Source organism: Dama dama, chromosome 15 (assembly GCF_033118175.1).
Source record: "Dama dama isolate Ldn47 chromosome 15, ASM3311817v1, whole genome shotgun sequence".
In the NCBI taxonomy this organism is placed as follows: Eukaryota; Metazoa; Chordata; class Mammalia; order Artiodactyla; family Cervidae; genus Dama; species Dama dama.
The window spans coordinates 28,359,792-28,383,478 of record NC_083695.1 but is presented as its reverse complement, the minus strand read 5'-3'; the positions used below and the strand labels follow the sequence as shown (position 1 = coordinate 28,383,478).

The 23,687-nt window shown below is 35.5% G+C and overlaps 1 protein-coding gene across 5 annotated transcripts in view; it reads right to left on the bottom strand.

Annotated features, from left to right (window-relative positions):
• Positions 1-1,050: 1,050 nt before the first annotated feature.
• DDX50 (DExD-box helicase 50) overlaps positions 1,051-23,687 on the bottom strand; it is a 29,451-nt gene continuing 6,814 nt past the window's right edge. For 4 of the 5 annotated variants that reach the window (XM_061161681.1, XM_061161683.1, XM_061161686.1 and 1 more), the window contains 12 exons: positions 23,466-23,644; positions 21,088-21,205; positions 20,781-20,966; positions 20,166-20,311; positions 15,173-15,322; positions 10,489-10,650; positions 9,094-9,213; positions 8,284-8,357; positions 7,902-8,061; positions 5,521-5,655; positions 4,413-4,457; positions 1,051-1,545 (listed from right to left, as the gene is read on the bottom strand). In XM_061161681.1, coding sequence (XP_061017664.1) covers positions 1,267-1,545; positions 4,413-4,457; positions 5,521-5,655; positions 7,902-8,061; positions 8,284-8,357; positions 9,094-9,213; positions 10,489-10,650; positions 15,173-15,322; positions 20,166-20,311; positions 20,781-20,966; positions 21,088-21,205; positions 23,466-23,644 — 1,754 coding nt within the window. In that variant the 3' untranslated portion in view covers positions 1,051-1,266. The remainder of the gene's footprint in view (positions 1,546-4,412; positions 4,458-5,520; positions 5,656-7,901; positions 8,062-8,283; positions 8,358-9,093; positions 9,214-10,488; positions 10,651-15,172; positions 15,323-20,165; positions 20,312-20,780; positions 20,967-21,087; positions 21,206-23,465; positions 23,645-23,687) is intronic. The other variant, XM_061161682.1, reaches the window with a different exon arrangement.

Sequence of the window (23,687 nt, the reverse complement as noted above, 5' to 3'; positions counted from 1 at the left end):
ATAGCTACTTTCATCCTAAACACCAGGTGTTAACCTCAACCAGAATTGCTGCTTTAAACTATAAGTTCCTTGAAGATGACCATGCCTTATTCACCACTGTACCCCTAGGGGCTAGGATAGTGATGGGCACATAGTAAACATTCAACAAGGAACTTTAACTGTGGAATAAATTATTGAGGATGCACTGCTTGCACACCTTTTAATTAACTTTATCTAAAATTTTTTTTTTAATCTAAAATTTAAAATGTTACATCTAACCAATCATGTTACCAGTTCTTATAGCCCTCTAATGCAGAAGGCATTTCTTAATTTCGACTATATTATTGTATGGAAGGAATGATCTGAATACAGACACACCATATTTTGTATTATGCAAGTAACATTAACTTGGCTAGCAGACGAATGGATAAGGAAGCTGTGGTACATATACACCATGGAATATTACTCAGCCATTAAAAAGAATTCATTTGAATCAGTTCTAATGAGATGGATGAAACTGGAGCCCATTATACAGAGTGAAGTAAGCCAGAAAGATAAAGAACATTACAGCATACTAACACATATATATGGAATTTAGAAAGACGGTAATGATAACCTTATATGCAAAACAGAAAAAGAGACACAGATGGACAGGACAGACTTCTGGACTCTGTGGGAGAAGGTGAGGGTGGGATGTTTCGAGAGAACAGCATCGAAACATGTATATTATCTATGGTGAAACAGATCACCAGCTCAGGTTGGATGCATGAGACAAGTGCTCGGGCCTGGTGCATTGGGAAGACCCAGAGGGATCGGGTAGAGAGGGAGGTGGGAGGGGGGACTGGGATGGGAAATACATGTAAATCCATGGCTGATTCATGTCAATGTGTGACAAAACCCACTACAATATTGTAAAGTGGGCGGGGAGGTCGGGAGGAAAAAAATATATATATATTGTAAAGTAATTAGCCTCCAACTAATAAAAATTAAAAAATTAAAAAAGATTGACTTGGCTGCCAAATTTTAGAAGAAATTTTAAAACATAACATTGAGAAAATTCTTAACACACAGTGAAAAGAGACAATAAAAGGAGGTTTTTTTATTCAAAGGTATAACTGGATAAGTAGATTTGTTTACAACCATTCTTGTGAAATACTTTTTAAAAAAATACAACCAACTTCTTTCCAAATAGCAGACACAGACCTCAGCTATGTTGACCTAATTTTTGGTTGATAATGTACATGATTATGCAGAAACAGGCAAGCTCACACTGGTAGATTAACTATCTCAGTCAAAACTCCGTTTGTGGCCCCCACTTCTTGATCGATTTCTATTCCCACTTCGTCTTCTACCATCTTGTCGACTTCCTGACCGACTCCCCTGCCGACTCTGTCTACCTGACCGGCCACCGGATCGACCACCTGGCCGGCCCGACCGGCCTGACCGGCCACTTGGCCAACCACTCCTCTGTCTGGAATTAGAAGATGTGTTTCCATCATAATATTCTTCAATTTCAGGCAACTTGGCTGGCACTGAGAGTATCCAGTCTGAATCATGCCACTCTGCCTGTTGGGGTAATTTACAGGATTAACACAAATGCAAAATAGAAACCATAAGCAAGCACATGAGTACAGGAAACTCTTTGCATATCTACTAGCTAAATGTCATCAATCCATAAAGTCCAGAGTATCTGGAATAAAACTAAAACCAGAAAGCAAAAACATATTAAAAGCTAAAACACAGGAACTTGAGTTCCTAAATTTTATAAACAAACAAAACAGAAACAGATACAGAGAACAAACAGGTGGTTGCCAGAGGAGAGATGGGGGGATGAGTGAAACAGATAAAGGAGATCAAGAGACAGGAACTTCCAGTTACAAAATAATCACAAGGATGAAATGTACAGCTTGGGGAATACAGTTAATTATACTGTAATATTTTTGAATGATGAAAGTAGCAAGACTTACTGTAGTGATCATTTTGTAATATAAATACCAAATCACTCTATTGTACACCTGGAACTAACACAGTTTCGTAGGCCAATTATACTTTTAAAAAAAAAAATTTTTTTTTTTAACTTTTTTTTAAATGTAGACACTGGGAGGAAATGCTTCAAAATGCTAATAGTGGTTATCTCTGGGGGATGGGGATTTATGTATGATTGTTACTTTTTTTTGTCAATCGCTCAGTCGTGTCTGATTCTTTGCAACCCCATGGAGTGTAGCCCACCAGGCTCCTCTGTCCATGGGATTCTCCAGGCAAGAATACTAGACTGGGCAGTCATTCCCTTCTCCAGGTGATTACTACCTTATACTTTTATGTGTTTCTAATTGTCTGCAATGAACATGTACTGCTTGTGATATTACAAAAAAAAAAAAAGTCATTAAAAATGAAAATAATCCTGTTAAAACTTAAATCTCAAATTTAATGTAACAGTACAAAGCTTGGATCCTCCTCGCCCCAAAAAAAGTTTCTAAAAGCTAAGTATTAGTCCGAGGAGAAATTTTCAGGCCAATTTTGGGACTCTAAATTCCTACTCGGTTTATACACTCTAAAAGAGCCCACCAGTTTCTCAGCACAAAACGAATAGGCCACTAATTAGTGGTCATTGCTTTCCAAAGATATACTGACAGAAACAAGATCTGAGAGCTGATAATGCAGATTAAAAATCTGTCAACAGGGACTAAAAATGTCACTATTGGAAACAATTTGGTATCAGGGTAAACAAAATATAAAAATCAGCAGCCCTTAAGAGCATCAATATGTCATATCCTGCTACACTGTTTTTCATTGTGATCATGAGTTGCCAAGGCAAGTTAATATTAAAATACCTTACATGTCAGAATGAGCAGAGACAAACAGCCACACACACACACAACTGGTGGCAATGTATGACCAAAGCCTTAAAAATACACACATTTTTTTGGCCAAGCAGACATCTTAAAAAGTTCATCTTAAAGAAAAAAACTTGGCAATGCATAAAGAATTAGCTATGCCAACATTTAAGGCCAACTTGTTTATAATGCATGTGAGTTGCTCAGTCATGTCCGACTCTTTGTGACTCCATGGACTGTAGCCTGCCAGGCTCCTCTGTTCATGGAATTCTCCAAGCAAGAATACTGGAGTGGGTTGCCATTTCCTTCTCCAGAGGATCTTTCCAATCCAGGGATCAAACATTGCAGGCAGATTCTTTACCATCTGAGCCACCAGTGCAAATCTGTTTATTTTATAATAGAGTATTAGTATTGGAAATAATCTAAATGTCAGAAAATAGGACATTGTTTAAGTTGGTCACCCATGTGGCCAAATGCCAGAGGGCCAATAAAAGTAAGTAACTGTATAGTTGATAAACAAATGTGTTTACAACATATTCTGAATTTTAAAAAGGACTTTGGAAACCAAATAAGCCCATTCTTGTGTCAAAATATGTATATAAATATGCATAGGGACACAAATAGACAAATTTCACAGTGTAGGAATTTAGTGGACAATCTCTTTCTTCTTCAGATAAAACACAGGAAAATTTTTTTAAAGAAAGAGAGAAAGGAATTGAAGAACCTACAGAGTAAAAGAGACAAAAATCAAATTATACAGAATGAACTTTGCAGACCTTCTTATATTTAAAAATTTCAGGAGACAGGGGAAAATGTAAACACAAAATTGGATAATACTAATGAATTACTATTTGGGGGGGTTTAATAATGGTATTATTTTTTTTAAGTGTTTTTAATATCTTAGCTATATAAAAGTATTTATGGTTGAAATGATAGACTTCCTAGAATTTGTTTCAAAAGAATACAGGAGAGGGCTTCCCTGGTGGCTCAGTGGTAAAGAATCCACCTGCCAAGGCAGGAAACATGGGTGGTTCGATCCCTGATCCAGGAAGATCCCACAGGACGTGGAGCAACTAAGCCTGGGTACCACAAACATTACGCCTGTGCTCTAGAGCCTGGGAGCTGCAACTACAGAGCCCACGTGCCACGAATACTGAAGCCTGTGAGCGCTACAGCCCATGCTTCACAACAGGAGAAGCCACTGCAATGAGAAGCCCATGCACCGTAACTAGAGAGTAGCCCCCACTCTCTGCAACTAAGGAAAAGAAAAGCCCACACAGCAAGGAAGACCCAGCACAGCCATAAATAAAATTAAAGAAAAAGAAAAGAAAAAGAATACAGTGTAAGTGGATGGAAGTAGACATGAAACACACCTGACCATGAGTTGATAACTGCTGAAGCTGGGTGACGAGTACATGAGGATTTGGATTGCAATTCTATTTTTTCACATTTGACAAACTGGATATTTATAATTTATTAGTTTATTAAGGAATTTTTAATTGATTTACACATGATAAAGATATTATGAATATGTTTTTTTAATCCCTATATTTTTGAGAAACATATTCAAGTATTTAACAGATAAAAAATTTTATATACCTGTAACCTTTCTGATTCAGTTGTGGGAACATCAAAGCAAACACCCTAAAAGCAAAATGAAAATATTTTTATTTAGATGCACATGAGTTGATTTTTTAAAATACCTTCTTATAATTTTATATAAACTAAAAAAAGCAAAGATTAAGTGGGTCCCATGACTGCTTATAGAATTAAACCAGCTAATACATAATAATGCATGACACAGAATGGCTGCTAATTATACTTCCTAAATCTAAAAGTAAACCAGTATCTAATAAGAAGTGACTACTAATGAGCATCTAGAGTATTCTCCAGAAAAGTTTTTGTAGACACTATAATGTTCCATGTCCCTTGTAAAATGACCCATCTAATAAATTCCTTTAAAAATTTAGTGCCAGGAGATAACCTAAGATGTTTCCTCTTTGATCTTGGCTGCCAGTACACTGAAAGTTAATTAATATCCAAGTACAGCAAATGGTTTGGCCTGAGGATCTAGGTATATTTTCCCTCCCCCTCCACATTTTTTCTGAATGTACAAAGTTGTCTTACTTGCCACAGATCTCTTTTGAAGGTAATATTAAACTTTGAGAAAGATAAGTTTCCAATAAGCAAGTTAATAAATTCTAGAGTAGCATGAACTTATATAGTCAGGTGAGATGAATAAATGTAATGTCTTTTCACAAAACCATTAGAAGAAATCAGCCACTAAGATTATAGATGGCTTTAACTTCGCTATTTCATAACTGTATGAAAATACCTAATTCAGTTATCCTCATTAACAACCAACAGCAGGCCACTTAGAAATCAATATTGTGTATTCTCTTTAAAAAAAAAAAAAGAACTATTTGGCTGTTGCAATTATGTTACTCAATTGTAAAAAATAAACACACACAACCACATATGCATTCAAAGGCAGAAACTTAGATAACTTGAAAATTACAAATTAGCAGAATGACTTAACAGTTTTCTAGAGGAATGGGTTACTTACATAACTCCCCAAATTTCCAACTGGAAACACACTAACACATGGATAAAACAGTATTATCCATCCCATTAGACTTCAAAAAAAAAATGAACAAAATCTATTAGTCTTTATAAACATATACGGCAGTTGTCTAGGAAAGCCTACCATATTTCCTTTTAGGAGGCACATTCTGGTAATTTGGGACACAGCATTACTACTCAGCTTTCTGTTAAGTTCTTTCCAAGCACAGCTGACATCCTGTATTTCTTCTGGGCTTTCCAGAGTCATGGTCACAAACCCCTTAAGGAATAAAAGTCACACTGTGTTTGAGAGAAAAGCAGCAGCAGGACAATAACATTCTAACTTGACAGCCTTTTTTGACTTACGGCGTCCCAGGTGGCACTAGTGGTAAAGAACCCACCTACCAAGCAGGAGACGCAAAAGACAAGGGTTCAATCCCTGGGTCGGGAAGATACTCTGGAGGATGGTATGGCAACCCACTCCAATACTCTTGCCTGGAGAATCCCATGGACAGAGGAGCCTGGAGGGCTATAGCCCAAAGGGTCGCAAAGAGTTGGACACAACTGAAGCAACTTAGCATGCATGTGTGCACTTCTTATAAGCCAACATGACCAATATAACATGACCACTAAAAAAATAACTTATTTTAAACTATATTAATATAAGACTAATGCTTATAGATCATTAAAAGTACCATTCTTGTATACACTGATGTAAAGACTACATTTAATTGTAAACATAATGCTTCAAGAGGAAATTAAACTACAGCATCGAGGATAAGAAGGTAGTGAAGAATTAAGGAAATGCTGAAGGACTCAAGGTTAGCTTTGAGTGGAAAAACAAGAGGACATAAACTTCTTTAAACTTTTGAAGGACTACACTTGAGCAAAAATGACTTGCTCTGTAAAACTTCACTGGACAACAAAATGGTCAACATGAAGAAGATATAGGGAGGCACTGATGTAACAAATAGTTAAGTGCCCCCTACCTATGTGCCAGAGACTGTCCTAGGTACTAGAGATTCAGCAGTACATAGTCCTTTGTCTCGGAGTTACCTTGTAGTGTACATGTAGCAAGGGGTTGGGGTGGGGGCAGTGAATAATGATGGAAGTTGTTGCTGTCTAGTTGCTAAGTTGTGTCCAAATCTTTTGCTACTCTTTTGTAGCCCACCAGGCTCCTCCGTCCATGAGATTTCCCAGGCAAGAATACTGAAGTGAATTGCCATTTCCTTTTCCAGGAAATCTTCCTGACCCCAAGGATCAAACCCAAGTCTCCTGCTTGGCAGGCGGATTCTTTACCACTGAGCCACCAGCGAAGTCCAATGGTGGGAGAGGAGACAGTAAACAAAGAAGTAAATATATATAATGTCAGATAGTCCTAAGAATCATGAAAAAAAAATAATAAAGCAGGAGAAGAAAATGAAAATAGAGAGTCAAGGCAGCAATAAGCTACTTTAGACAGGGTGATGGGGAAAGACTTCTCTGATACAGTGATACCTGATAGAAAGCTGAATGAAGTGAAGCAGGGAGCCAAGATTAGTAAAAGAACATTCAGTATAATACAAATAAGCACAAAGGCCTTGTGTAGGATTAAGTTTATGTTTGAGTATCAGCAGGAAGGTTATGACAGTTGAAACGAGCAAGGGGAGAGTGATAGGAGATGAGGCCAAAGAGGTAGAAAGGGAAGACCCTACAGCACATTCCTTGTAAAGACTTTGGATTTTGATTTAACCCATAAAAGAAATACAAAACCACTAACACCCTGTTGCTAAGATATTTAAGCAGAGGTTAGATGACCCATCTGCCAAAGAGGGATTCTTTTATTGATAAACGTTGGGATTAGATGACCTCTTAGATACTTCTTAGGTTTAAAAGTCTACCTTATGTTGATGTATGGCAGATATGAAACAAATACTATAAAGCAATTATCCTTCAATTAAAAATAATTTTTTAAAAAGGTAAAAAAAAAAGATATTACAATGGTAATGATGAAATATTATGAACAGTTTTATGCCAATAAATTTGATGACTTAAAAAGTGTACCTTAATGTTTCCTTAAGAAATGTGGTTTAAGTTTTCTTGAGAAGTATCTGGTAGGTTATTAGGGATAAAGTATTTGCTCAGTGCTAAAATAACATCCCATGGATTTCTTACTAATGACAGAATAAAATATACTTTTTATAATGGGAATACATGGCTCTGGTATGGTTTGACATCTGATACTGACCTGGCAGGGGGACAGGTCAGATGGTGTTTTATACACACATACATAATCTCCCCATATAAAGGCAATCCTTACTCTGCATGGCATTACGTTAGCTGCATAGTCTATTTCTCCATTTGCATGGCTCCATGACCAAAAAAAAAAAAAAAAAAAAACCACGAGGAACAGATTCTGACATACAAGTTTCAGTTAACACAGTACTGTGCAAATTTTAAAGATGCCCTGTATTTCTCTCCAGATAGATATCTATGGTTCAATTTTAATCTTTCTCAACCACATACAATTTTCTCACAGATTTCTACCTTATCGGAGGTGATCAAAGATCGTGGTTCAAAACTCGATGCGCCAGAGATGTGGGCTAATGCTGCAGCCAATGCATCCACTGCCCCTTTCTCTTCTATCAGTCTCTGAGCTGATGGTCGGAAAAAATCAACAGCAGCATAAGAAACGGAAGCCAAAGACCTACGGTTTAAAAACAGTAAATTTTCTTGGTCAAGACAAAGGGGAAAGATTAAAGATAAAAGAATGAATGGGAAAAGAGAGCAACGTTTTCATATTTTAATATAATTAAATGTCTGTTGGTAAAACTGGTGATTAAATTTTCTGATATGTCAACTAGGAGAGCTTAAAGATGTATAGCCTAATACAAAAGAAAAAATCATTCAGCAAGGTCAGAAAGCATACCTGATGGCATCCATGCTTTTAGACTTAACTAAATCCATTGTAGAAGGAACACCTACACGTTTAAAAGTAATTCCCTGAAAATGAAAGAATTACATTAAAGAAAAATGGAAGTCTTTACAATTAATTCCTAAATTAATCTAGTTTGTTGAATTTCCATTTCTTGGACTTAAAGATTTCCAAGCCCTAGCAGATCAAGATTTCCTAACAAATCATCAGTAACAAAATCTAGAAAGAGAAAAAAAAATTTTTTTTCAATTGTCTCTTAGTTACAAATCATAGAATTACAGTTACAAAACAGCTGATTTTTAAAAAAAGATGCTGTTTACAATAAATTTTTTCTTATTAGCTTCATCATACAAAGTATGAGAAATAATGTATGAAAATACACATCATAAAAACAGGAAAAATACTACAAAAACTTGAGACCACAAAAAATGTGTAATTTCTTGTAGGAACTGGCTATTGTAACATTACTCAATACAATCTTGACTATTACACCAAGATAATGTCACAATCATCCATTTACAATATCAGGCTAAGAGGTACTGAAATCACAATGCACTTCTGATTTTAGTCAAGGGAGAAATCCAAGGGAAAAGGGAGAAAAGTCAGCTCTTCTGTCTTTCATAATAAAAGCTGTATTAAAACAAAGTCTTGCAGCTAATATAAATTTAGCTCTCCACATGCTTCACATTCAAATGCAGCTTAAATGAGAAGTCATAAAATCTATTTGTGAGAACAAATATAAAAAGATCTCTTTTCTAAGGCACCATTTAGATAATAAGCCTGAAATAATTTAACTCTACTTACTGCTTTTTGTTCCACATATCGTAATTGACCTCTTTCTCTCGGTTGATAAAAACATATGCAGATCCCTGTCCGGCCAGCTCGACCTGTGCGTCCAGAGCGATGAATATAGGACTCAACATCCTAAAAATAAAAGAGGTAACTCTTCTTAAAAATCTGGCAAATTAAAAAAAAAAAAAAAAAAATATCTGGCAAATTAAAGTCATTCCAGCAACCAAATACTAATACTAGAAGCAACAAAACAACTACTATCAATAATAACATTTTTATTTCAATCCTGTTGCTCTTTTCAATATCCCAGAGAATGTTTATGCTTGAATTCTGCAGTAAAAGGGATGAGATTAAAACTTTTTTATCCAGCCTATCCCAAGGTTCTTTATATTGCAACTTTTTATACTTCTCTTGCATGATTCCATACTTCAAATGTAAATAAAGTAGTTAATTATTTGCAAAGGTACCAGATTCCGATCGATTTAACACTACCCTAACAAACACTGGCTAACAGCAAGGATAGATAATATATGTATTTTTTAATCTAAGCAAAGTCTTGTAAATAAAAGGCAATTTATATAGCTACTCTTATTTTCTCCAAATCAAATCTCATTTCCTTGCAAAGTAAAAACCCAACGAAATATCAACTTACACCTATTAGAATGGCCATCACCAAAAAGACAAAAGAGAACAGATTAACATTTGTTAATGCTGGTGCGGAAGTGGAGAAAAGATAACTTTATGCACTGTTGGAAAACAGTATGGAGGATCCTCAAAAGTTAAAAATAGAATGACCGCATGATCCAGTATTACATTTCCAGGAGTATATCCAAAGGATATGAAAACACTAATTCAAAAAGATATCCACAACCCTATGTTCACAGCAGCATTATTTACAATAGTCAAGACACAGAACCAACCTAAGTGTCCATCAAGATACGAACAAATAAAAAGGTTTATATGGAATATTATTCAGCCATAAAAAGAGGAAATCCTACCATTTGTGACAACATGGATGAACCTTAAAGGCAATATGCCAAGTGAAATAAGTCAGAGAAAGCCAAATACTGTATGATCTCACTTATATATGGAATCTATACAACAACAACAAGTAAAAAAACTAAACTCATAGAAACAGAGATCAGACTTGTGGTTACCAGAAGCAGATGGTGGGGGGGAAGGAGAAATGAAGGAAGGTGGTCAAAAGACATAAACTTTCAGTTAAAAGGTAATTCCTTTCTTCTTTTATACCTACATGAGAAGACGGATGGTGGTTGAACCTATTGTGGGCATCAATTCACAACATATATAAATCAAAGCATAGTGCTGTTATGGCTTAAACTTATATGGTGATGTATGTGAATTATTTTTCAATAAAATTGGTGGGGGAGAAAACTCATTTCCTACCTGTGGAGGTGAACTCTGAATCACCAGGTCAACCTCAGGAATGTCCAAACCACGGGCAGCCACATTGGTTGCCACCAAAACTTTAAAACTACCCTCTCTGAAGCCTTTCAGTGTAATTTCTCTTTGTGACTGAGCGATGTCCCCATGTAAACACTGGGCATTCTATTTGAAAAAAAAAAGGAAAAGTAAGTGTATAGCACATACTTAGCAGTGACAGCATCCAAATACTATAAAGTCTGTGCTCTTTTTGTTGTTGTTTTTATTTATTTGGCCACACCGTGCAGCATGTGGGATCTTAGTTCTCCACCAGGGATTGAACCTGCACCCCGGGAGTGCAAGTGTGGGGTCTTAACCACTGGACCACCAGGGAAGTCCTTCCTCTTTTTGTTGTTGTTTCTCAATCTGGTAATTATAAAAATACATGCTTTTAAAAATCAAACAATGCAGAAAAACATTTAGCATAAAATGCAAAAGCTTTCCTAATATCAGTCTCCTAATAAGTAACTGCTAACAGTTCAGTAAATATTCCTCCACACATTATTTTTTAAATACACACACCTCACAAATCCTAGCATATAATTTTATGAATTTACTTATAAAGATGGGATTATATTGGGACTTCCCTGCTGGTCCAGTGGCTAAGACTCTGCACTCTCAATGTATGCGGCCTAGGTTTGATTCCTCAGGGAACTAGATCCCACATGCTACAACTAAGAGTTCACAAGCCACACATGCTGATCCCAACAAGATCCCACATGCTGCAACGAAGACCTCATGCAGCCAAATAAATAACTTTTTTTAAAAAAGAGATTATACTATATATGTATGGTTTTACAACCTACCTTCTAAATTTGTTATATCTCAGCCAGATACACATCTACTTAATTTTTTAAAACTACACATGATTTCTTCATATGGCTACAGTATCTTCTTTTCTTTCTGGCCACGACCCATGCAATCTTAGTTTCCCCACCAGGGACTCAGCCCAGCCCCAGCAGTGAAAGCTCTGAGTCCTAACCACTGGACTGCCAGGAAATTCCCAGTATCATTTATTTTAGCAATACTCTACTAATGAACATTTGGGTAGGATCCAACCTTTCACCTTTAGAAACAATGCTATAGTGAATAACCTTGTACTGTATCTCCAGATCCCTCAGTATATGTATATTTCAGTAGATTACATATCTAGAAGTTGAATTCCTAGGTCAAAAATTATAAACATTTAACATTTTAATAGCTACTGTAAAACTGTATTATAAAAAGAAGTTTGTAAACAGATAGCATATGTACATATGACTGGAGCCATAGGAGTGATTAGTTATATTTATCTATACACATAACAATACTTAGTCCTAACCACTAGACCACCAGCAAATTCCACAGCTATACTTCTATATTTCTATACTTACTGACTGCTTGTTGTAAGAAAAGCACTGTAATAAACACCTTAAATTATTTTGTCTTAAAAGTAAAAAAAAAAAAATTAATACCAATTTTTAAAATGGGAACATGGGCAGTGAAATATGAAGTGATTTGCCCTAGGTTACAGAGCCTGGAAATAACACAACTGAAATTTACATTGTGTTCTGACTCCAAAGTGCAACTAATCACTATACACAGAAAGAACATGTTAATAAGTGAGAACAATTACAGAAGTAGAACTATAAGGAATGCCAGTATTTAAAGTGCAAGTAAGAATACAAAAAGACTTCAACAAAGTTGGGAAAGATTAGCCAGGGAAGAAGGAAGAAATCCTGTGTGATATCATGGAACCAAATTAGGAGAACTGCTTCAAGAAAAGACACTTTTTTTTAAAGTCAAAAGCAAATATACTTTTCCACAAACATCTATGACAAAATCTAGTGACAAAGTATTTTCATGGTTTCCAAACATAAGCAGGTAGAGACAAAAACCTATGGCGGGGGGTGGGGCGGGGGGGCTTGCTAGTCCTAAGAACAGATAGATACTCCCCAGAAAGCATAATAGGGAAAGCATAATTTGAGAAAGTCAGTTGAAACTGGTAGAATTCTTACACATTTAAGGGTGATTGTGAGGAGCCAGAGATAAAATGTGAAACCAAATACCAAAAAAATTAGAATTCTAGAAATTCTGCTGAAAAAGCCTGAAACAGTCTGGGCCCAAATGAACTTTCAAACTAACAAACTGATGCTTCCTTGCAGGGACAAAGCCCTAAAATTCAAACTGAGGATGACAGGGATCCCAGAAGCAAAAGAACGAGATGACTCTCAGATAAAAGTGAAGGGAAAATCAACCAGAGCTCAGAAAGTGGGAGACTTTTTTAAAACAGCTTTACTGAGATACACTTTGTAGACTGTATTCTTAAATACTATCAAAAATAAAAGAGGCAGCTCTAGACCTGTGAAGTGAGAAAACTATTCTGACCCATAGCTCCCCATCAAAAGTTTGAAAAGATTAATCCCATCTAAAAATGAACAACAGAATAGGTTATGGTTAAATACTATAGAAAGTAATTATAAGAGGACAAATAAAAATATTCACCAAAACAAGGAAAGAGCTCTAGAAAGGCATGCCTGCAAAACAGATAAAAGAATATATATTATATTTCTGAATGAGCTAAAAGAAAATTTTTAAATATATGATATATGAGAGAACAAGAAAAATGAGAATGAGAAAAGGTAAAATATGGGATGAAATGACTCAAAGAGGTAGAAATAAAAGGCAAAGACTTTTCACCAATGAAGACTACACTGGAAGGAATACAAGACTGACTGAATACAACAAATGATGCCTTAATTTTGAAAAGTTTGAAAATTTAAATAAAGATTTTAAAAATCTGTTATCAAGTGATAAAGGAGAGAGGAAAAAAGAGCCAACATATGTATAACAGGAGTCCTTGAAGAAAAAAACCAAAGCAATCAGACAAACCAAATAGCAGAAAAATTAGAATTTAAGAAATTTTGCTGACATTTAAAAATACGTATATTTGAAATTACAAATTGTGTGCACTGTGCACTCATAAAAAGTGAACACCACCAAAATAAATTCTAGTGTAACTACTGATTTTTAAAGAAAAAGGAAAAAACACATTTGTATTCAGGCAAAAAAACTAAATCAATCACTTATAACAGGAAAAAATCAGACTGGCATCAGACTTTTTATAGTATGCTTTATTCCAATGGAAAACATATTTAAGATACCAAAGCAAAAGGTAAACCAAGAATTTTATATCCATCCAAAATGATTTTAAAGTTACAAACAAGCTATCATCAATACTACTACTACTGCTAAGTCACTTCAGTTGTGTCCGACTCTGTGCAACCCCAGAGAAGGCAGCCTACCAGGCTCCTCCGTCCCTGGGATTCTCCAGGCAAGAACACCGCAGTGGGCAACTTGCCATTTCCTTCTCCAATGCATGAGAGTGAAAAGTGAATCATGAGCCCTTCCTTGGGAATCTTCTAGATACTAAGTGACAGCAAAAATGACTCAAGAGACACTAATACAAAGGCCAACGGTGTTGTTACCAATAGATGTTAATATCATAAAAAGGAAAAAGAACTAGATATTACATATCTCCTAATGGAAGTATATCATCTATGAAATAAATTTGCACAAACAAACAAACCTCAATTTACAGGAAATACAGAAAGCAGCAGCATACTATTTTCTGTTAAATGGTACCACTCATGAAAACTTGGTTTCTTAAATAATTTAAAAAGCTATAAGAAGAAACTGAAGAATCCATGTATTGAAGAGATTTAATGAAATCACTTATTTGGATTCAGATTAAAAAAGAAAAAAAAGCCATAAAAGAAAAAACAAAACATGTATGCATGAAGCAACAGAGAACCTGAAGACTGATATTTGAAGGTATTAATTACTATTAATTTTTTAGATGTCATTAACAGTATTGTGAGTTTTTAAAAAAATAATCCTTTTATTTTAGAAATACATACCCAAATATTTCTGGGCATAATAACATGTTATCTAGCATTTGCATCAGGCTAATTAAGGCACAAGAAGTGTGAGGGGGCATTTGGATAAAATAATTGTTGCAGCTGAAAAACGAATACACAGGGGCTCACGACACTGTCAACTTCTGTACATGTCTTAGATAAGTCTGAAATTTTCTATTATAAAAACTTAAAAAAGACATAAGGATTTAGTGTTCTGACCCATTCATTCAGTAAATATTTGTGTTTCAACTTATACACAACTCTACAACATTACCCACTCTTATCCATAGAAACTCATCTTGTTTCCCTCTTTTGTGTTTTCAAGATCACATTTTCAAAGTCTTAAGAAAACTTCTGATGAAAATGGATAGAATTCAGGATTTTCCTGGTGGTCAAGCAGCTAAGACTCCATATGCCCAATGCAGGGGGGTGGGTTCAATCTCTGGGCAGGGAACGAGATCCCATATGCTACTACTGAAGATCTCACATGCCACAACTAAGATCCAGCATAGCCAAATAAATAAAGAGTTGCAAGAGGATTTAGAAATCATATATTAAAAAAAAAAAAAAAAAAAGGACAGAATTCTATCCTGACTTAACAGATCATGAGAGGCTGGCTCTAACATCTTTCTGAATTAGACTCAACTCTAAGAATGACAATCAAACCTAGACTACAAAGGACATGACTTTTTTACTCAGTGATTCATAATCTATAATCTCAATTAAAGAAAGCATGAAAAAAGACTTACCTGTTTTATGTGTGGATTCATGGCCATTTCAGTTACATTCTTTTTGGTCTCACAGAAGATAATAGCCCTCCCTTCAGACCCACTGTAGACTTGAAGGACATCTCCAATAACTGCTGGTCTCTGAGACCAGTGGCACTGGATGGCCAAATGCTTTAAGGAAAGAAAATATCAAATATCCGCTTCATTCAAATTATTGAAAAGATTTCTTTTCTACATTTATTTCTATTTGCTCAAGAATTGGTCTTCCTGGAAGACAATAAGACAATGATACTCCCTGATGCCACTTTAAAACAGCCCTCAAGAAGTGAAACAATAGGCAAATTGTAGTACACTTATGCAGTGGAATACTATTCAGCAGTTACAAGGAACCAACTACTGATCTGTACAACAATATAGATGAATCTCAAAACATATCCTAGGTGAATGAAGCCTTACAGAAAAAGAGTACACACAATATGATACCATTTATATGAAGTTTTAGAACAGGCAAAACTAATCTATGATGGGAAAAACACAACAGTGGGTTGCCTCTGAAAGGGGAATGGGCAGGGGCAGGGGGAACTTTCTGTGATGATGGTATAGTATTCTTTGTTTTGATAGGGGTTTGGGTTGCACACATGCATGAATCTACCAAAATGAAGCAAATGTACACTTAAAATCTTGCATTTTGTTGTATGTAAATCTTATCTTAAAAACTGTAAATATTAGGTGGATGAATCTCAAAAACATTATGCTAAGTCAAAGAAGTCCAACACAAAAAAGCCACATGTTGTAATGATTACATTTATATGAAATATCCAGAAGAGGTAAATCCATAGAGACAGAAAGAAGACTGGTGGCTGCCTGGGGCTAGGATAAGGTGGGAATGGACAGTGACTGCTTAATAGCTACAGGATTTCCTTTTCAGGTAACGAAGTGTTTTGGAAGTAAATAGAAGCAATGGTTGTATAATACCATGAATGTACTAAATGACTCTGAATTGCACACTTCAAAGTGTTTAATTTTAGCTATACGAATTTTACTTCAACTCAAAAAATTGTAAATATTGAAATCTAGCTAAAGATATGCACACTAAAATACTTATGGGAAGGGAATTCAATGTCAGTCCAGTGGTTAGAATTCCACGCTTTCACGCTGAGGGCAAGAGTTCAATCCCTGAACTAAGATCTTGCAAGTGGCATAGTATAGCCAAAACACAAAAACAACTTACAGGGAAGTATACAATTTCTGTAATTTGAAGTAAATTAAAAAATCAGATCGATATAAGGGATGAGTAGACAGGCAATAAGCAAACACAGCAAAATATTACTGGCAGAATCTAGCTGATGGGTACATGGGTGTTCACTATAAAATTCTCTCAGCTTTCAGTGTTTGAAAGTCTTCATGATAAAATGCTCAGGAAAAATCTACTGTAACATTTTAAATCTATTCATTTTAACATACTGTATCTCAATAAAATTATTTAAAACAATTAATTACTGAACACATGGAAAACACACCAAGCACAAAGAAGAAAATTAAGAATCATCTGTACCAGGTAAATCAAAGTCTTGCTTCTTCCTCTCCACCTCCCAAAAATAAAAATAAAAAAGCAGGGCTTCCCTGGTGGCTCAGTGGTAAAAAAAAAATATGCGTGCCAATGCAGGACACCAGGGTTCAATCCCTGATCCAGGAAGATCCCACATCGAGTGCACCACAACTATTGAGCTTGTGCTCTAGAGCCCCAGAGCCGTAACTACAGAGCTCACGTGCCATGACTACGGAACCTTGCACACCCAGTGCCAGAGTTCTGCAACAAGAGAAGCCGCCACAATGAGAAGCCGCATACCACAACTAGAGAGAAGCCCCCACTTGCTGCAACTAGAGAAAAACCCATGCAGCAACGATGACCCAGCACAGCTATAAATAAATTTTTAAAATATCAGGTTGGTGCAAAAGTAATAATGGTTTTTGCATTGTTGAAATTTGCCATTTTTGGACTACATTCTAAATGAGGTTATCTTATACATCATTTTGCTGTGCATTTCTCGCTTTATGGGGGTTTTTTTTGCTAATAACTTATTACTTATATTTATTTTAGACTATGGAAATGATGTTACACAAAAAAGCAAATTCAAGCAATTTTCTTATTTGAGTTCAAAATGGGTCATAAAACAGCAGAGACAACTCACAACATCAACAACACATCTGGCCCAGGAAGTGCTAACGAACATACAGTGTTGTAGTGGTTCAAGCAGTTCTGCAAAGGAGACAAGAGCCCTGAAGATGAGGAGCAGAGTGGCTGGCCATGGAAGTTGGCAACAACCAATTGAGAGGATTATCAAACCTGATCCTCTTACAACTGCACAAGATGTTGCCGAAGAACTCAAAAGCTGACCATTCTATAGTTGTTTGGCATTTGAAACAAACTGGAAAGGTGAAAAAGCTTGATAAGTGGATGCCTCATGAGCTGACCAAAAATTTTTTTTAAATCATCATTGTGAAGTGTTGTCTTCTCTTATTTTATGGAACAAACAACGAACCATCTCTCGATCGGATTATGACGTGCAATGAAAAGTGGATTTTACACGACAACCAGTGACGATCAGCTCGGTAGTTGGACTGAGAAGAAGCTCCAGAGCACTTCCAAAGCCAAACTTGCACCAAAAGATCACGGTCATTGTTTGGTAGTCTGCTGCCCATCTTATCCACTATAGCTTTCTGAATCCTGGCGAAATCATTACATCTGAGAAGTATGCTCAACAAATTGATGAAAAGCACTGAAAACTGCAACACCTGCCACCAGCATTATTCAAAAGGGGTCCAATTCTTCTCCATGACAACACCTGACTGCACACTGCATGACCAACACTTCAAAAGCTGAACTATGAAGCTTTGCCTCATTTGCCACATTCACCTGACCTCTTGCCACCGACTACCACTTCTTCAAGCATCTTGACAACTTTTTGTAGGGAAAACGCTTCCACAATCAGCAGGATGAAGAAAATGCTTTCCAAGAGTTCGCTGAATCCCAAAGCATGGATTTTTATGCTACAAGAATAAGCAAACTTATTTCTTGTTGGCAAAAATGTGTTGATTGAAATGGTTCTTATTTTGATTAATAAAGATGTGTCTGAACCTAGTTGTATTGATTTAAAATTCACAGTCCCAAAACATAATTACGTCTGCACCAACCTAACAAATAAATAAAAATAAAAAGATCCTGAATCTGATCAAGCCTGACAATCTAACCATTAACTCACAGGAATATTAAAGCAGAGGAACATGTTAACTAACACTAGAGTTGCAAATCAACAAAAGTGAAACTATGGGAAACTTGAAAGACAATCTTTTATTCAATTAAAAACTGCAAAGAAAAGAAGGGACAGAGGAATCTATATTTAAAAGATTTAATAGATAATTGGATAAAGAAGATATATATGATGGAATATTACTCAGTGATAAATAAGAAAACGAAACCTTGCCATTTTCAACAACATGGATGAATCTAGAAAATGTCAGAGAGAGAGACAAATACTGTATGATCTCACTTATATGTGGAATCCTAAAAAACAAAACAAAAAAAATGAAAACAGAAACATAGATACAAAACACAAAACAGAGGTACTGTTTTGAAGTGCCAAAGCGGGGGGGGGGACTTGAAACAGGTGACAGGGATTGATAGGTAAAAACTTCCTGTTATAAAATAAATAAGCCAAAGGGATGCAATATACAGCATAAGGAATATGGTCAAAAATATTGCAACAACTGAGTATGGGAACAGATGGTTATCAGATTTCTTGTGGTGACCATTTCATAACATATGCAAATATCAGATCACTATTTAGTACACCTGAAACTAACATAATATTGCACATCAACTATATTTCAATTTTAAAAAAGAAAAAGATATGGTGAGTAAACGTTCAACACAAGAATAAAAAAAAATTAAAACACATATAAACCAGTAGCAATATAAGGATCTTATGTGAATCCATATTCAAACGAACTACTTACCAAAAAAAGGACAACTGGGATAATGTGAACACTAGCTATTTAAAGATATTTTTAAAAATTGGTTTTTTCTACTGTGATGGTAACTTTGTGGGTTTGTTTGTTTTTAAAGAGCTCTTCTTTCCCAGAAGTAATCATTATTATTAGTTTGATGCTTATCCTTCCCACCTATCCACCTATAAATATCTAAAGAATCTATTTAGGACTATTTGTGTATCTTTTAAAATAGTATGATTCTGTACTGAGAATTTTGTAATCTGGTTTTATCACTCAAATTCATTCTTTTTAGCCATTATGTTGTGTTTAAAGATCATACTCTTGTCCATCTGGACTATTTTTATCTACATACACATATATGTACATCTATCAAATGTAAAGGTGACATATGTGATACATACTTGTCAAAAATATTGCAAATATTACCTTAATTCTCTTAAAAAATATATACTACAAGTTTAAAAAAAAAATATATATATATATATACTACAAGTTTAAATTTTCATAGAGTCAAAATTATATAGCTTTTCCTTTATGGTGTCTTCTATCTTTATGTCTAGAAAAGCCTTCCCTCCCTGAAATTAAATAATGATCTACAAACTGCTGTAAATTATTTTATGGCTTCATTTTTTTAAATATTGGTGAATACTGTTGGTACAGGGTATGAAATGAGGATCTTTATTCCACCTAAGCTTTAATAAATTATCCCAACACCAGCAAACTGTGAAAAATTACCTCACTTCTCACATTCTACATACTTTAAATCTGTCTCTATGGATATTTGTATCTCTCTCCTGTTAGGACTTGCCTGTTTGCAAACTTTTTCCCCTATTTTACTCTGCTCCTCAGTCTTAGACTATAGAAATACCTAGGCATTTTATTGACTAAGGACCAAAAACAAAAGATTTGGCCTGAATTGGTACCCAAAACATTATGTTTAGCTTCAACAAATTTCAAAACACCAACTAAAAGCTAAAATCTATCACAATGGAAAGCTACTTACTTCTACAGTAGTTGCAGCCTTTTGAGTCATTTTCCCAACAAGGTCAACCTGTTCATATCTGGATTTCATGTATTTTTTTGCAACTTTGTATACCCACTGTGGGCAAGTTGCTGAAAAAAGTAAAGTCTGAGGATTGTCTTCAGAATCTTAAATAAACAAAAAGAATTCAAATGCTTTATTTCTTAATATCCCACAAGATAGTCAGCTCTTAAAAATCCCCCCAAACTTCAAAGAAATAATGAAAAATTCAAAACTTGGGGTGAATTTTGAACTTTACTGCAGTTATTAAAACTTTCAACTTTCAAAACTGAGGGAAAATATGAAGAAAACTGAACCGAAGCGGAAGATGCAAATTTAAGAAAGAACAATGAGCAAGGAAATCAGTAAAATAAGTTAGTAAAACTACTCCTATAAAATAATACACGTAAGAAAACATGGAAAGCGAAGAAAATGATTATTAAGCATTCTTGTTCAGAAGAAAAGATACCAAATACTTTTAGTTTTGTTAGAACACTGGGGACATGTATTAATACTAAAAATTATAAAATAAACAACTCATAAGCTTTTAGATAAGAGAATAATTGCTAAATGTGCTTATTTTGAATTAGTATATACCAGTTTTGTAGGACTCATGGAGAATGTCTTCAACTTGTTCAGCAAAACCTAAATCTAACATTTGATCCACTTCATCAAGCACAACGTGGCGCAGTTTAGAAAGATCTAATCGGCCGCTCTGCAGATGGTCTTTGATACGACCTGGGGTCCCAACCAAGATGTCAATACCATTTCGAATATGATTAACTGTGAGAGGAGAGAAATATCAGTAATATATAAAATTCAAATATAGATTTTCACATCATACTATTTTTTCAATTTCAGTAGCAAACGGATCTCTGTGCTACCATCACATACAGTCACTCACTCTGGCTTTGATACGATGTTCCGCCATAAAAACACGCCACACTGAGTTTCCTAGTTATATCTTTGAAGTCTTTGGCTACTTGGTTTGCCAGTTCCCTTGTAGGAGCCAAAACAAGTACCTGAGCAAAAGGTTTTAAAAACAAAAAGATAAATTTCTATAGATCTCTAAATTCAAACTGAGACTTTTTAAGAAGCATTTAAAACTAGAAATCTCATCATTAATGTCATAGTATTTAAAGACAGAGCACAAACAATAACAAGGACGGCTTATGTTTATTATATCCTCCTTTATTTCCTTCTGGAGAAGGAAATGGCAACCCACTCCAGTATTCTTGCCTGGAAAATTTCATGGATAGAGGAGCCTGGCAGGCTACAGTCCACGGGGTCACAAGACTTGGACACAACTTAGGGACTGAAAACCACCATTACTTCCTTCAGATCTCTTTTCAAAAGTCACTTTCTCAAAAAGATTCCTAACCTTCTTTTCATATCCTCCCAACCCTGATTAACTGTTTCTTTTTAACACTTATACCATATAAAATATTTATATTCTACATATTTGCTCACTGTCTATCTTGCCCACTAAAATGTAAGCTCTATGAAGGCAGAGATTTACGTCAGTATGAGCTACTATATTTCCTGGACTTCAAACAGTGCCTGGCACAAAGCAGGTACTCAAAAAATATTTGTTGAATGAATGAATGAATGTCCAACATGTGCCATTTTTTAAAAAGAAATAGTTCAATTTATTTAAATTGCAAGTAGCATATAAAATTGAATTTGTAGCTAGCACCAGAGAATGGAGGGCTTCCCAGGTGGTGCTAGCAGTAAAGAGCCCACCTGCCAATGCAGGAGTTGTGCAGAGATGTGAGTTTGATCCCTGGGTAGATAAGATCCCCTGGAGAAGGACATGGCAGCCCACTCCAGTAGTCTTGCCTGGAGAATCCCTTGGATAGATGAACCTGGTAGGCTATAGTGCATAGGGTCTCAAAGAGTCAGACACAACTGAAGTGACTTAGCATGTACACACCGGAGAATGGACTTAACTGTTTGGTGTTTAATGAGAAGAGCTTCTTCTACACAGGATTCCAAGAGACTTACTTGTTTTATTAAGCAAATAAAACTCATGCTTCAAACAGGTTATACAGAAATTGATTTACACTTCAATTCCCTTTTTTTATATTTTGAAACTGCAGATTTAACAAAAGGTAGCCATAACCTTTCAATGTACAGGGTCAATTATAATTATGCAAACAACAATGCTTTACACAATTTCATTTAATCCTCACACACAAAAAAACTATGATGTGGTATTATCTTCCCAATTTTACAAATGAGGAACATGAGCCTTAGAGAAGTTGAGTCTCACCCAAGATCAAATAGCTAGAAGTGACAGAGTTGGAATCTCCAGTAACATCCTTCTAGCATGAAAGTTTTAAAGATAGTGTTGGGATTGTGTCCTATTTCTATTACTCTCAATCTTCCTAATTTCACCTAAGAAACAGAACTCTCTAAAAAAGATCTGTCCTGTTCCAAGACCATTATTATTTAATTATAGTCATATATGTGAATTTACTTTCACACTATTTGGGGATCCCCAGGTGGCTGACCAGGGACTGAACCTGTGACCCCTGCAGTGGAACCCTGGAGTTTTAGCCACTAGATGGCCAGGCAAGTCCCAATACTGTTTTTTTTTCCCTGCACTTTTATGAACCTGAAAGTGAACACAGGTTCTAAAAAGGCCAAAGTTTAGGCCAAAATTTCACTAGGTCCTCTCTGTTCTTTACTACTGATATTGTTAAGACAGATCTTCAGTATCATTTCTATAATACTCTAAAAGTCAATCAATAAAATAAATATTATTTACTGAATGACCAAATAAATCAATACCTCTAGCAAAATCACTGTTTAAAAGCAAAGGTTAGAAAAAAAAGAAAAAAAGCAAAGGTTAGGACTGAAAAAAGAAGAAATTAGATATGCTGGCTTCAAAATATACAGTTATCAAAGACATCTATGGATCCATAGACATCACATTCATATGCAATAACTCACTTTAGCTTCACTTGAGATTTATCTTAAAAATCAGACTTTTGCTTTAGGCCCCAAATTTTTACTTTATGCCCCAGGAGTAACTTTTCTATCTTTGGGGCACTTGAACTTAAGACCAGTATACTGTTTCTTTCTTTTTCTTTTTTTTTGGGCCATGCCATGCAGCTTGCAGGATCTTAGTTCCCTGACCAGAGACTGAACCAGGGCCATGGCAGTAGAAGCACCAAGTCCTAACCAATGGACCACCAAGAAATTCCCAAGACCGGTATATTCTTTCTTTCTCTTTCCATTAGAGTAATGTTTAAAATTTTTACTCCCTATAATGGTTACCTTTGGTGAGCGGCTTTTTTTAATTGTCTCTTGATTTCTTTGGAGTCTTTCAATCAACGGGATGGCAAAAGAGAATGTCTTTCCTGTTCCTGTCCGCGCTTGAGCAATTAAATCTTTTCCTTCATATACAGGACCAAAAGTCTTAACTTGAATAGGAAAGAGATATGTTACCCCTCGACCTGTAAAACGAAATTTCATTGAAATATTTACTTAAGACTAGCA